The sequence below is a fragment of the Kryptolebias marmoratus genome, linkage group LG2 (assembly GCF_001649575.2).
Source record: "Kryptolebias marmoratus isolate JLee-2015 linkage group LG2, ASM164957v2, whole genome shotgun sequence".
Classification (NCBI taxonomy): Eukaryota; Metazoa; Chordata; class Actinopteri; order Cyprinodontiformes; family Rivulidae; genus Kryptolebias; species Kryptolebias marmoratus.
Genome location: NC_051431.1, coordinates 2,324,916 through 2,340,268, shown reverse-complemented (window position 1 = coordinate 2,340,268; position 15,353 = coordinate 2,324,916). Strand labels below are relative to the sequence as shown.

At 41.7% G+C, this 15,353-nt stretch overlaps 2 protein-coding genes across 8 annotated transcripts in view; both read right to left on the bottom strand.

Moving 5' to 3' along the window:
* Positions 1–490, bottom strand: part of LOC119617687 — a 10,192-nt gene extending 9,702 nt beyond the window's left edge. The window contains exon 1 of the mRNA XM_037979541.1: positions 240–490. Coding sequence (XP_037835469.1) covers positions 240–347 — 108 coding nt within the window. The 5' untranslated portion in view covers positions 348–490. The remainder of the gene's footprint in view (positions 1–239) is intronic.
* Positions 491–779: 289 nt separating this feature from the next.
* ccdc9 (coiled-coil domain containing 9) overlaps positions 780–15,353 on the bottom strand; it is a 19,789-nt gene continuing 5,215 nt past the window's right edge. For 4 of the 7 annotated variants that reach the window (XM_037981416.1, XM_037981420.1, XM_037981418.1 and 1 more), the window contains exons 9-15: positions 14,750–14,805; positions 13,070–13,196; positions 11,550–11,679; positions 10,548–11,343; positions 9,442–9,627; positions 9,188–9,331; positions 780–4,087 (exon numbers count right to left, since the gene is read on the bottom strand). In XM_037981416.1, the coding sequence (XP_037837344.1) occupies positions 4,083–4,087; positions 9,188–9,331; positions 9,442–9,627; positions 10,548–11,343; positions 11,550–11,679; positions 13,070–13,196; positions 14,750–14,805 (1,444 nt within the window). In that variant the 3' untranslated portion in view covers positions 780–4,082. The remainder of the gene's footprint in view (positions 4,088–9,187; positions 9,332–9,441; positions 9,628–10,547; positions 11,344–11,549; positions 11,680–13,069; positions 13,197–14,749; positions 14,806–15,353) is intronic. The other 3 variants (XM_037981417.1, XM_037981421.1, XM_037981423.1) reach the window with 2 other exon arrangements.

Here is a 15,353-nt window from a genome sequence, read left to right as displayed (position 1 = left end):
CGTCCGCATCCCTCACCTTCATAGCCCGGCCTTTCACAGTGCAGTATCTTCCCAGCCACATACAAATGTCTTCAGCATTGACAGTCTCATTGAACATCCTGACAATAACCGTTTTCAGGGTATTGTCAGTCAGTTTCTCAATGCCAAATGCTGAAAACTGGGATTTCACATTTTCAAAACTTATCATTTTTAAACTTTGTCCAGAAATCCTTCAATAGAGAACCAATGGTGAAACTCACGTCAAATCCTTTGTTGAAAGGCAGGGTCAGGATACAGTTCGGGTCCTCTGGTTTGAAACCCAGGGTTTGCTGCAATTTTCTTGAAAAATCAAGTCCTGACATTCCCATATTTTTCTTTGAATAAAAAAAGAAGGACTCTGTGGTGCCTAGGCATGACTGTGCATCACAGTGAAGACTCCACCAGAGGAGTCTTAAGTTAAGGTTAAAATCCTTTGAAAAGACTTAGCCAAAAGACCAAGAAGCAATAAATCTCTGACTCCTACTGGCCCGTGGCCACGCCCAGACACAGAGCACACCGTCGTGGTGACTTGCTCATAACCTGCTTTGGCCACTTTGCATCTCGGCCCACACAAAAGCCGCAGTGAGCAGCCTTAAAAACGTCAAGTCTACTCGTCTCAAGACCCCTATTCACTCAAAAACAGCTAATTGAGCCCACCGGAAGACAAGAGGGCACCGTCTGCCATCTGTGTCTTTCTTTGTCAATTTCACATAAAAAAAACACTAAATAAATAAAAAACAATAAATCCAATACAATCCTCAGACTTTGTGGAAAAAGAAACATTTATTGGCTACATGAGCAGAAAAACCAAACAGCAGCAGCTTATTTTACATTTCATTTGGGATCACATCAATACATCTCAAATATTTCATAAATGGCTTTGACAACATTAAAAAGCTACAATTTATGATGAGCTTTAAGGGTTTTATACATGATACCCCCCAAAAAGGCAACCCTTTCTGGCTCCAAGAGAAACTTCTAAAAAGAAATGTCTGTAAAACAAATCAAGTCAATCAGTGTCAGAGAAATATGTGAAATTAATTAAAATAAAACTTTAAAAAAGACATTAACCTCATAAAATCACCAACAGACAACATGTGAATTTAAACCCAAGAAAGAACCCAAGAAATGAAGCTCCACCCCTCCAGAGAGTCTACTCTGCTCTGACTGGTCGGCTCTGGTGGCCTGATCAGGCACTGCCCACCAATCAGCATCAGCCCTGATAGAAATTCAAAAATCTGCCAGAAAAACCTCCAACTGATCCGATTGTACAAAGATGAGATGATTCATGGATGAAACCATAAAAAAAATGCTTTAATCTTTCATTGTAAACTGAAGTATTTTCTGTAAATAGATTTATTTTACTAAAAACGTTTAAGTCTGGTGGTAAAAAGCTTTCTAGTTTGTAACTTTAACTAATTCTCTAATTATTGCATCTTATCAAACCTGCACCCCGTTACATTTTAAGCAATAAATGTGGACTGTTTTGTAACATTGCTTTCCAGTTTGGCTGCTTTTTTTGGACAGAAAAGACACTTTTTTTAAAGTATCCCAGTGTTTTTGCCATTGTAGTTTATTTTGAAAGGAGTATAAAGAGGAAACCATGATCACGGGTGAGTTTAGCTGTCAAAATGCGTCCACCCACTCTCTATGTTAACCCTTTGGACTGGTGAAAATGAAGGAATATAAAGATCCTCACAACATAATCCAACACATAAATATAACAGTTAAAATAAAGAAAAACTCTCTTCATCGACTCAAACGGATCGATCAAGGATTCATCATCCTTGGTTATAAATTAGCAAAACAAAATGAGCTTACATTTTACACAAGCAGATAGCTGCGGAAAAGTTGCGTCTATGTAAAAAAACAACAACAACAAAACACGTTTGCTGTTCCATTGAACCCAAACGCATCACTTTTATTCCTCGGATGATTCACTGAAACTCAAACAAACCAAACTCCAGCCCTTGGTCTGCTGACGTATGACAGAAAGTTTCATTCCAAAATAAACTGCATTACTTTTCTATATTATTGGCTATTATACTGAAATGAAATTCTTCATCGTATAAATAAACTTAAAGGCAGTTTTCAGATTTCTCTGCGTCTGAATCACAACCTTCTGATTATGTTACTTTATATAATTACAACAGCAAACATGATTAATGTTTAAACTGATGTGAGGCGAGGCGCAGGTGCAACTTCATCGCACCAGAAACTGGAAATTTAAACAAGACTCCTGATTGTTTGGGTTAACGAGCAGCAGCCTCAGCTTGATTCACATGCAAACAAAAGCAGCGTGATCGAGAAATTCTTCCTTTATTTCCTGAAAAGTCTCTCTGCAAAGAGTTGAACAAGTAGAAAATAAAAAAACAAGTCATCAGAGGTTCTCCGAGCTGAGAACAGGTGTTTGTCTTATGGCTTAACGAGGCGGTAAAAATGAAATCCATGATTAAAATGCCAGAAGCCAAAAACATACATTTCCAGCAGAAACACGCTGCATTCAGTGCTGAGAGGAAAATCAGCATTTCAGACCTGAAATGAGTAAAAAAACCAGTGAAACACCATGAGGACACAATCTCTTTAGACAGTTTGAAATCCTCTTCTTAAATAAGCAGCAGAGGAAGTGCAGGACTAAGATAAAAAAAAATGTTTGCATCAATGTATTTTATTTTGAAAAGCCTTCTGCTTCCTTAAATCCCTAAACTCATCTACAACCTGTCCTCCAGGGGTTTTTTATCAGAATCCTGATTCCAGGTAAACTAAATGAAGCTTCATTATTGTTAAATATGAGACAAACGAGCCGTTTTCAAACTGGATCGGAGAACAATCCTGATTCTTCTGCATCCCTCCGAGCTGCGACTTAAAAAACGTCCAGGTCTGAAAACCACACCAGGTGATGGATAAATATTAAAAACAGAATCTGTCTTCAATAGGTTGAAAATGTGAGGCCGTCTGCCACGATGGATGCAGTTTCTCAAGCCGTGCAGAAAAAAAATAATACAAAAGCTGCGAGTTTCACAAACTGGCCCTTTTAAAACACGGAAAATTCAACCATTTTCTCTTATTTTTGAGCCCCAGACTGGCCTCCAAAGGTTTACTGGTTTAACATCAAGATTTCATTACCTGACAGGTATTTATTAAAAAAAAAAAGACTTTTCAGATAAACATTTAACAGAACATCTGGTGTCTCGGAGCTCATCACGTTTTCAGAAGTGAAAATTAAGTAAAAAACATTTAGGCCTTTTCTTTTGTTCCGACAAATAAAAAAATCATTTATTTCATAATGTAAAAAGATATTAAGCATGATTAAGAGTTTTATTTTCCTAATGTCGGGCTTCGGGTACATTTTGCTGCTCTGGAAAAGTTTCTTTTAATGAGAAAAGCAACAAAAATGACTCAAAAGTTAAAAAAAAAACCTGAATATGAAGCCAAAGTGTTGGAGTTTCTGTTCAGTTCAGTTTGTTTAGTTTTAGTAAACCATCAACAATGATCTCAGTCTGCAGTTCATTCATTTTAAACCTGACCAGATAATATAAACATTATTGATCTCCAATAAAAATCGGACCAAAACCAGAGAAATTCAGCTCATTGATGCAAAACATAAAAGCTTCTGTCGTTTTCTTTTCCCCTCATTTAGTTTGAGGTTTTTTTTATGGAATCAGATTTGTGCCAAAAAAAACAAATTAAAAATCAATCATTTATACAACTACATATATATTTTGTTTGCCAATCACACAACGCTCTTCTGAAATGTTTATTTTTTGTTTTATTATGTTTATTTTCTGACAGACTTTGATTTTTTCAGCACAAATCTAACCCAAGAGATAAACTCTGGTCCTCAGCAGGAAGGAGGAAGACATGGCTTGTTGTGAGGGACGGAGAGGACAGTTAAGGACAGATCGGTTCATTTCCACCCAGCAGGAAAAGAGAGGAACTTTGTGGATCAGAACCGGTGAGCTCAGAGAGAGAAGCTCCTCCTCCTCCTCCTGATGATGATGATGATTTCAATCATTAGTTTGGATAAATGATGCTCTCCACCCGTTCCTCTGCTTCCGTCAGCTTCAACCTGTCGACACAGAGAAATAAACATTAAACAAATCTGATAAAAACTGAGGAAATCAAAGTATTGGTAAAAAATACAGCCTGTATTCTGAGCGCCGAACATCTGCTGAAAAAAGCTAAAAAAGCAAACCGTATATCGTATTTTCTGCACTATAGGGCACACTGGATTATAAAATACACTGTCAATGAATGGTCCATTTTTGATCTTTTGTCACATATAAAACGCTTCATTGTGCACCTCCAAGTTTTTGTAACTTTGCACGAGCTGAGCGCCGCGAGCACTGCGCTCCATTCAAAATGGACGATTTCGGTGCTCTAGCGGCTCTATCATTTATAAGATTCCTCTGTGAGAGATCACAAAGATAATCAAACTGTTCGAAACTCACGGGAGGATACTGCACCGACGTAAGAGTCAAGTGGGCGGAGCCCTGCGCAACCATAACTGAGCCTTAAAGCTGCGAGCGCCGCAGCTTTGTAGTTTACTGAAGTCGTACTAAAGCATCACGACTTCTTCCATATAAAGGTCGTTTGTTGAGAAAACTGAAGGCTTTTAGGTGCGCCTAAAAAGCTAAAAGGAGCAGAAGCTAGCTAAAAGCTAAACAGCTAGTGTTCTGGTCCTCAAAGCGACTTCGCTCAAAAACAGCTGGTTTAAAAGGTTTTGAGCTACAACCACCATCACTGACCCACACATGCTGCACACCATCTACCCCTGTTTCTAAAGCTACACACAATTTAAATTCTTTCTTACATTAATCCTGCTGTAACCATAATTCATTACCCGCTTATTGTTGTGTTTCTCGGTTTCTCAGTTGTGCTTTTCCAGGACGAGTCTTTGTCCTAGGATTTTACGGATGGTTTCATGTCTTTGCTGTTGTTGCGTCATACGGAGCTACATTTTAAACTCCATTGTAGGCTTGGCTTTTAATGGCTTACAACGACTTGGATTAGTTTTTTAAACAGTTATTAATAGTTATCAGTTTGGTTTTCTGACCTGGAAATTAAGGATCCCCGCTAAATGTTTTGAGACATTTTGGAGAACTCCCACATCTCTGCTCCTCCTCCCTTTAATTCAAGAACTTCATACCAAATAAACTGGGAAATGTCATCATATTTAAATAAATATTAATGGGGAAAAAACATTTTTCATCTGAGACTTTGTTTAAAAAGTGAGGGTTCTTTTTATTCTAGCTTTAAACACCGTTTAAGTGTCTCAAACTGTGATTTTTTTTAAACTTGCATTGTTTTATGTCTTATAACCTGATATTTTGTTGTAAATATTTGAATATCTCTGCTGCTGTTATTAGGACTGTTGCTGTAAACGTAACGGCTCGTTTGCACCTTGTAAAAGAGATTAATAATCTCAATTATTCTACCAGGAAATAAAACTAAGGTTTAATAATAATAAAAAAATAATCAGATGATTTGCTTTTTTAGGCCTTTTTTTTTGGTTTAGATTCTAGAAACGGTTGTTCGTCCGCTCATCTGGTCGGTGGAGCCTCGGGAAACATCAGCAGATTTAATTCAATCCCACTTCAGACGTCTTCCTTCTATCTGCACCATCATCTGTACTGGAGGCTGCAGCTCATTTCCTCTGAAAAAGCCTTTTAAAAGCTTAATTGTGCCTCTAATTTCCCCGGTTTCCTGATCTCCACCCCGACGCCAACACACACAAACGCGTCCGCGAACGCACAGAAACGCACACGAAACCCACACGAGCTCATCTGACTTCTGCTGGGAATCACAAACCAGTTAGGAGAAGCGAAAACGCAATCAGAGCAGGAAAACAAAGACGGCAGCAACCTTTCCTCACGTTTCATGTTCAGCTGCAGAATCCTTTAAAAGAGGCTTTTCTGCACATTTTAAAACAAACTGATTCAACCGGATCACATTTTTACAGATCTGCAGATGGCTGGTTTTATTTCAACTTATTATTCAAAAAAATGATAATTACCAAACTTTCAGTTCAGATCTTTGGCTCCTTTTAAAGCTTTTAAATCCTAAACTCTCTGAAAAATCTCTATTTTCCACCTCTGAAGGGCTTCAAATATGATTTAAAAGCAGTCAGGATACAAAACACACTCTCACATTGTTGAGTTTGGAAACTAAAAAGCATCAAAGTTTGAGTCTCCTGACGGAGACGAGGAGACATCTCATCTCCTAACTGAAGGAAAACCAGATAAATGTGACTTTAGGTCCGACAGAGAGACGCTCAGTCCAGAGGAAAAGGAAGTTCAGCCTCTTTTAATCCAGATTTAATTCAGGTTTCAGGACTGAAACTGATCTGGGCTTCATCAGATTCCACCGAGTCGTTTTTAATCAAACAGAAACTAAAAGTTAAAGATGCTGATCGCTGGGATCATCCTCTGGAAAAGCAGCAGATTCACCCCGAAGGTCAGACTGTGCAGTGCTCAGAGAAATAAGCTCCATCTCAGACTCTACAGGCCTCAGTTAGGAGGTTAAAGGTCAAAGGTCATGATGGGACAATAGGGTTTGTCTGGAGGGGCTGCACGATAAAAACAACATGGCCGCAAGATCGCAAAGTTTCATCTGAAAGAACCAGAAGACTTCTGGACCAGAACCAGACCAGAGGACAGATGTTTACCCAGAATGCTCTGCAGCTGTCAGCACAGTGGTGGAGGGCTGATGGTTTGGGCTGATTCTGGAGTCAGATGTGACAAACAGGACAATGATCCCAAACACAGCAGCTACGGTCCAGAACCAGAACCAGAACCTCAGAGAGCTGAGCAGAAACCAATGAAAGAACCATGGGCCCCAGAACCATGGAAGACCCCAATAGAACCATGGAAGACTCCAACAGAACCATAGGAGACCCCAACAGAACCATGGAAGACCCCAACAGAACCATGGGCCCCAGAACCATAGGAGACCCCAACAGAACCATGGGCCCCAGAACCATAGGAGACCCCAACAGAACCATGAGCCCCAGAACCATAGGAGACCCCAACAGAACCATGAGCCCCAGAACCATGGAAGACTCCAACAGAACCATGGGAGATCCCAAAAGAACTATGGGCCACAGAACCATGGGGCCCGGAACCACGGAAGACCCCAACAGAACCATGGGGCCCGGAACCATGGAAGACCCCAACCGAACAATGGACCACGTTCTACAACCTGCAGGGTCACAGCTGACCACAGTTTGAACTCACAACTTGAGGTTAGTTGAATAATTTCAGAACCTGCTGAAGACCAGACCAGTTTTATTGTCCTTTATTTCATTTTCTCATCCAAACTTGGTCATTTAAACAACAATAATTAAACTCTTCTTATGAACGAGGCCTTCAAACTTCTCATTCACCGATTTTATTTGAAACTTTAAGGACTTGTGAGCGTTTACACAAACGTCATAAATTATTCACAGCTCATGTCTCTGCTAACCAAACAAACAGGATCTTTTTTTCTTGTTTTTTGAGGTTTTGCAGCAAACCTACGAAGTATAAATATTAGAATAGTTTTCCATTATCCAGAGTGCCGGCAGCCCTGACACATGCTAAATGGCTGTAAAAGGAGTGATAATGAGCGAACTGCAGCCTGCGGTTTATTCACTTAGCTCACTGTTGGACCCCAGACGACAGGAGAGCGGATTATTGATTCCAGCCCGCTCACACGAATGATTCATGATTCACTCGCAGGAGAGGAAACAAATTATTCATGCAGGAGCTTGTTCCTGACTGGATGTGCCGGCCGCACGCACTTTTTACATTTAGACCAGGACGCCATGTTTGAACACAAAAAAATAAAAAACAGGAAAACACGGTAAAATATAACGAGGGAAAGAGTGAACATGTGGTCACAATAAAAGCCCGAGTTAAACTTCATTCAGAACTGTACGGCGCCATGAACGGCGGGAGATCATGTAACCGCCTGTTTATTTGTATCGTCTTTTATCAAATCCTCACAAATTCTTTTTGAAGGAGTTCTCAGAAAGAATCACTGGATGAATGTTTGGAGTCAACCCAATTCAAGATGGCCGCCAAAGTATTATATTAGCAAACACAAGGGGCCACATCTACAGATGTCGAGCTGAAATTGGGTGTGGTAGTAGCTGAGAGTGATCCTCAAAACTCTGGCATCAAACGAGGTTTTCAACAACAGATTTAAATACATTTCTCTGGCATCCTTTCACAATAAGAGTCCTGTTGTAAAGGTTTAAAGCAGCTTGTTTAGGAGTCTCTAAACAGATCGACTGCTGGTCTTTTTCCTCATTCGGATTAATTAATGTAATTTATTACTTGTTGCTCAGCTTACCGTGTTTTACGGACTATAAGGTGAACTTAAAGCCTTCAGTTTTCTCAGCAAACGACAGTGAGGCTTATAATCCGGAGCGCCATATGTATGGAAGAAGGCGTAATGCACGGCGAGCGACAGAGGCGTTTATCCTATTCTCTGAAAAGACGGGGCTGTTCTGTTTTGCTTAATGTGCCTTATATATGACAAAAGTTTGAAAATGGACCATTCATTGACAGTGTGTCTTATAATCCAGTGTGCCCTGTAGTACAGAAAATACGGTACTTTTTTAACTAAAAAACTATCGACCAAAACAAACTTACAAAGTCTTGTTGTGCCTACATGCAGGTAAATTAATGACAAATGTCAAAGAGATGAATAAAAAGATAACACTTGTGTTAAATAAATTATTGATTATGCTTTAAAACATGTTTACAAACTTATAAAACTCGTTTACACTTCCTTCATGAAAGGTTAGCTGTTTGTGGGACCACTTCTATCCGTTTTTACTTTATACACTGTTCTTTCATTTTATTTCTCAGCTCTGTCTAGGATCTCTTAGCACTCAGAGTATGTCACGGGGACGACTCTCAGCTACAACCACACCTGATTTTAGCTCAGTTTCTGTAAAACTCAGTGAGATTAAGACATTTATATGTTTGCTGTTGCAGGTCGGCTCTAAAAGTTAGGCTACTTGGAGAAGTTCATCCAATGATTGTTTTATTAGAGTTTCATCTTAATCCTTCCAGCTGTTTGTGAGATATTTTGCTAACAGTCAGCCAAACGGACACAAAGGGAGGTTAGAGCATAGGGATTTCTCACGGTAAACTATAACCTTAAAGTCAGAGATCCAAACCTGAGGTAGGCTCTGCTTCTTCTGTCAGAGCCTCGTCGTTCCCAGCCGCCGCCGCCTCGCCATCTTCCCCCGCTGCAGCTTCAGAGGAGCTCTGCTCGGCCTCGGCAGGAGGAAGAGGAGGAGGAGGAGAGTCGGGATTGTCTCCTGACAGAGAGAATATTAGAATATTTTAACTGACCAGGAAGGAGGCCTGAGATTTACAGTTTCAGTCACGTGAAGGACTTTTTGTCTCGTTTATTTTGGGGCGTTTTTACCTTGTGATGGAGCAGCATCAGCACCCGGGTCAGCTGTCTCCTCGGCCTCACTGACCTCCTCTGAGGGGGCTGTGACACAAACAGAGGGGGCGGGGTCAGGAACCTCAGAGGGGGCGGGGCCAGGGGAGTCTGTGGCCACCACCTCCGGCTCTGGTTCCGTGACGGCCTGCTGGGCGGAAGAAGAATCTGAGCAGAGAAGACGGCCACAAGAACAAGGATGGAGGATGAAGGATGAAGAGGAGGATGAGAGGAAAAAAGAGATGATTAGATAAGAGGAGGGAAGCTTCATCACAGGGATCAAAACCTTTCTGGAGACAGATGACTGACTAACAAAGAGGAAGAGGAGGTGAACGCTCATTTATGTTTAAAAAGATGATTATTTTTTGATCAGGGGCTGTTTGAAGTGAGCAGTCAGTATCTTACCTGCAGCAGACAATAGAGTGATCTCAGTTTAAAGATTCAGAAAATCCTTAATCAGCTAATGAGAGCAGAGTTTCCTCCACCCTCATCTTTGTCCACATGGAAACGCAGGTTTTTTAATCAGACCACTTCTGCCACGAAAATACTTCAGAAACAGGAAACCAGGAGTAAAGTTTAGACGCTGAAATGTTTTTAAATCTGGTCACTTTTGAATGAGACGGTTGTTTATGTTGTCTCAATTTTCTTAAAACAGGTGGACGATGTCCGCGTTGCGTCCGTCCACTGATCAGCTCATAGTTCGGCCATTTTAATTCCAAACCTGCAGACAAATATTTCTCAGGAAGGTGAAGACAGTGAGCCGTTTTCTGGACGGGTAAGAAGGTATTTGTATGAGCAAGAAGAGAGGCGGAAAGAGACTTTCTCCCTGATTTATCAAACTGATATCGCTCTGACTGCTGTCTGCTGCAGGTGAGACGCTTACTTTCAGTAAACCCCTCCTCTGTGGCGTTCGAGGTCAGCCGTCACGTTTCACACATTTAATGCACGGAGGTCAAGAGACAGAAGTGTGTTTGCAGCTCTACAATATTAAATTTTAACATTTTTATGAACTAAAATACAAACATGTGACGTCAGATGTGACTTCTGCAGCCGTTAATTTATAATAAGACAGAGTTTGAGTTTCCAACCTGTTAGTTCCTCTTTCTGTAACTCAGCAGGTTCACTGGAGCTTCCAGCTCGGCTCTCCTCCTCCACCTGCTCCTCATCCTCCTTCTTCTCCTCCTTCATCTGCTCCTCATCCTCCTTCTTCTCCTCCACCTTTTCCTCCTCAATCTGCTCCTGGTCCTCCTCCACCTGCTCCTCGTCCTCCTTCTTCTCCTCCACCTTAATCTGCTCCTTGCCCTCCTCCACCTTCTCCTTTGTCTCATTATCCTCCTCCATCTTCTCCATCTTCTCCTGCTTGTCCTCCTCTTTCTTCTCCTCGTCTTCCATCTTCTCCTCCACCTTCTCCTCCTCCTTCTTCTCCTTGTCCTCCTCCTTGCCATCCTCCTCCTGCTCCTTCTTCTGAGGAGGGCTGGATTCGGTGCTCGGCGGTTTCGGAGGGCTCTCACCTCCCACACTGCTTCGAGGCGACAGCATCTCCATCTCCTCGCCCCAGTCGGACACGGGGTGGTGTCCCTCCAGCGGGTAGAAGGGGCTGAGGGGTTTCCCTCCTTCTGACGACTCCTGGACCGCCGGAGGCGGGGGGATGTGGACCTTCGGCCTCGGCGTCCGCTGCTCTTTGGGGCTTCCTGCCGAGGCGGTTCGCGAGCGATGTTTGGGAGACGCAGCCGAGCTCAGTTTCTCCTTCCCGGTGTCTCTCTTCTCGCCGCCCCTGGAGTCCTGCTCCGAGTCAAGTCTCTGCTCTCCTTCGTCCTCCTCATCGCTGGCGTCCTCCCATTCGTCGTCATCTTCGCCGTCTTCGTCTTCGTTCTTCTCCTGCACCTGAGAAAAGACAGAAGAGAGCAAACAGAAGTTTTTCAGCTTGTAGTTTGTTTTTTTGACTGACAGGTTTTGATGCTACGTTTGTCAGTAAAATCTTTTATCTGTATATAAAAAAATGTAAATGTAATTTAATTTATTTATCTGGCTATTTGAGTCAGTCAACAGCTCCTTCCTTATCAGTTTAAATCCAAACGAAGATCATTTACCTTCTCTGGCGTTTCAGGTTTCGGGTTTTCTTGCTTCTTCTTCTTCTTAGTCTTCACCTCCACCTTTGACTTGTCCTCCTTCTCCTTCTCCTCCTCCTCTTTTTCTCCCTCCCAGCGGTTGTCGTGCATGCTGCCAACATTTCAGACCAGCCGAAGGTTCAGCGCCACAGTTCAAGAACAAAAACTAGTATCTCGCCGAGCTGCCGAGAACTTTTCCTGGTCTTTTCTTTTAAAATTGTCCCGGGTGTTATTCTAATTATCTTGGACCAGAGTTTAATTTCTTTTAGGATTTTATTTTTAACCCGACTTTGCAGACATCGTTTGCACTCGTGAAATAAAATGTAAAAAGCCAACAAACATCTAATCGCTGAGCTGCGGTCAGAGCTCTCCTGAGGACACCTGTGTTACCGATCGACAGGTGAACCCGAAGTCACAAACAGAACTGGACAGAAACATTCAGCTCCGACTGCCGTCGTTTGGCGGTTTGTGCGTGCGTCTGATTGATGTTTATTAGACAGACCCTCCAGGATTTCACGATGTTGCGATCGCAACTATTAACACAAAATCAAGCAAACCCTGCGAGCGAAATCGCAACTTTGCCCAAAACACTGCAACTTTCCTGCAACTTTAACCCAATATTTATTGTTTCTGAAGTAATTCGCCACCGTTTCTGCGGTCTAGTCTCTTCTTTGTGGGTTTGTGTAGCGTGGAATACAAAATAACCCCAAATAACTCAGGAAGAAGACACGTGACGTCACTTCCTGTTAACATCAGAACGCCGGGAGCGTGCAGGAGCAGCTAAACTAAACTAAAATGTCAGTTTAGAAGCTATCAAAGTTCTCAAATAAAGCACCTTTTGAGAATGTCAATGTTTGTTGGGAATTATCTTACAAAACTAGGAAGTATTTTTGGTTTATTAATTAAAAGTTATGTTTTTTTTTATTGATTTTAGTAAAAAAAATAAAAATAAAAATAAAATAAAAAAATCACAATTTTTAGGAAAACGCCCTGTGAAATCAGGCATTTTAGCCACAACAATCACAAAAAATGCCTGAGAAATCCTGTAGGGACTGATTAGTATCCGGGTAACTCAGCCGCGATTGGTCCAAACGTCAGGTGAGCTGAACGGTGATTGGCTGGCTGACGAGGATCCCGCCCCGCTGCGCCACGTCGGCCAATCAGCTGTTTGTCTGCAGTTTTATGAGCTGGCATTTATTTTAAGATCCTTTTCTGCTGTTTCTTATTAGTCAGGAGAGTTAATTTAATTATTATTTATTCTGGTAGTCTAATCAAAGAATTTAGTTTGTGTTTTTTAGTTTTAATCATTATAGTCCAAAGGATCTGAGCTGCTGAGAAACAAAAACCACTAGTTTGTCCCGTTTTCACATAAATTAATAAAAACTATTTAATAAAATGATCTTATAAAGAATAAAGCAGCTACTTTGACTCTGCTCGGCCTCTCTGAACGTGGGTCAAAGTGGTTCTCGGCTTGGTTCTGTCCCAGCAGAACCCAGACCCACCTGTAGTTCTGCTTCTGGCCGCGGCCCCCCCGCCCTCGGCTCCGGTCCCCTCGGGCCCCCTGGGTCCGGCCCTGGGACAGGAAGTCTCCGAACGTCGGCGCTTTAGGAGGCCGCTTGTTGTTGTCTGCTGGAGAAACGGGTCACAGCATATAAAACACTGGTTTTAGCATTGTTGCTGCATAAAGAGACAAATAAAAGTCTAACTAAACACATTTAGCTCATTTTGGTTCAACCAAAACCAGTAATTTAAGCAGAAGAGATCACAGAACAGGGAAATCCATCAGCCCGTTTGACAGATTTTATAAATACGTTTCAGAGAAGAAACTAAATGAGCTGAAGGAGGATTAGAAGCAGAAAACAGGGAGGATGGCTGGAATAAAAACACAGAAAAGAATCATTTAAAGAAGGAAAGAAGTGCAGAAACAGGACTGAACAGATTAAACAGATAAATTGTAAAGTTAGAAGAAGAAAGCTGCAGCAGAACCATCTTTAAAATGACTAAAATGTTTCCAGAAATGAGTCTCAGTTATCCAACGCAGTAAACCTACAATAAAAACAACCAGACTCTTATTTTGTAGCTGAAGACATTTTGCTTCCTGCTTTATCCCTTCAGAACGGGAGAGCGTGGAGCTGAGAGCTTTAAGCTACACGAGATGAACTCACGTGCAGATTACACTCCCTCCCCTCCCTCCTGAGAGATGTTTTCGGTCTCACTTCGAGCCGGGACTCGGACGCCTTCTGGTCGCCTCAGCGGGATTTCCGTCCCTAATTGAGCTCCATTTCTGAACGCTCACGTGTCCAGCTTCAGGACAGACTGGTCTTTGCGGCCATTTTGCAGAACAGTTTTGTGGCTGTTAGGTTTGAAATGGATGCCGGGGGGTTTCTCCAGCACTAATCTGGAAACACTAACATGTAACATAACATGTGTGTCTTTATAGGAGGGAGTGTGAAGAAATAAAAAGAAGAAATAAAAAGCCGAGAAGCTGCTGGAAAGGTTTGATTTGTTTTGCTCAAGTGTGTCGGATTAGTTTGAGATTTGTGCAAAATCACGTCCGGAAAGTCCTTCTGTAAAATAATGTCATCACTCATTGAAATAAATAATCTGTCAGAAACAAAATAAAGCCAGAAAACGCCTCCTGAGTCTTTGAAAAACCTCTTCCATGAAGGAGAAGCAACTAAAACTGCAACTAAAATTTTTTATTTACAAAGAAAAAAAGAAATGATCATTTTATTGTTGTTGTTGTAAAATATTTGCTTATATTTCTAACAGTTTGTAGTTTAATTCCAGTGAGTTTAAAGGTTTTAAAAGCAGAAAACAGACCAAAAAAAAAGCCAATAAATAAACCAGCTGTTATTTCAGCCGTTTCATAATTAATTATTCTGAACAGTAATCAAAGTCAAACTAGTTTTTTTTAGTTGATTTTTGGAGCTCGGAGTCAATCGGCGCCACAGAGAGGCGACGGGTTTTTATTTAAGCTCCTCTGATAACAGCAGCTTAGAGCCGAGGCTCCTTCAGACTCCGGGGAAATTCAGGGAGCGTTTATGGAACCGGATTAATTAGCAGGAGGAGGAAGACGACGGCGCTGAAGACGCGGGTCGTGAGGACGTGAACAGAAGCCGGTCGGGGGTCAAACAGCGGTGTGTGTGTGTGTGTGTGTGTGTGTGTGAGCGTTTACTCGCCTCTCCTGCTGCCCTGATCGGCTGGGACGCCCTCCACAGACGGGTCCTCCTTGAACCTGTAAAAAACAAACAAACAAAGACAAATTAAACCCTGAGTGGAAACTTTTCCTACTTCCCCCTCTGCTGTTTGGCCAAATCTCAAATACTGGATTGAAGCATTTCCCACTGATCAGAGATCGCTCGCCGCTCTCCATCTTTGTTTTCGACCTGCACAGGTGCAACACGATCACCCAGCTAACGCTTAAATCAGTCCCTCCAGGATTTCATGGGGCATTTTTTGTGATTGTTGCGGCTAAAATGCCTGATTTCACGGGGTATTTTCCTAAAAGTTTCGATTTTTTTCTACTAAAATCAATAAAAAACCATAACTTTTAATATCTAAACCAAAAATACTTCCTAGTTTTGTCAGATAATCCCAACAAACACTGACATTCTCAAAAGGTGCTTTATCTGAGAACTTTGATAGCTTCTAAACTGACATTCATGAGCATTTCTGGATTGTCCCTGGTCTGCAGCTCTCCTCACATGTTTTGCAGACACAAAGTGTTTGTCGATGCGTTTATGTTCCATGATTACACTGCAGGACGTGCAAAACAGCTGCAGC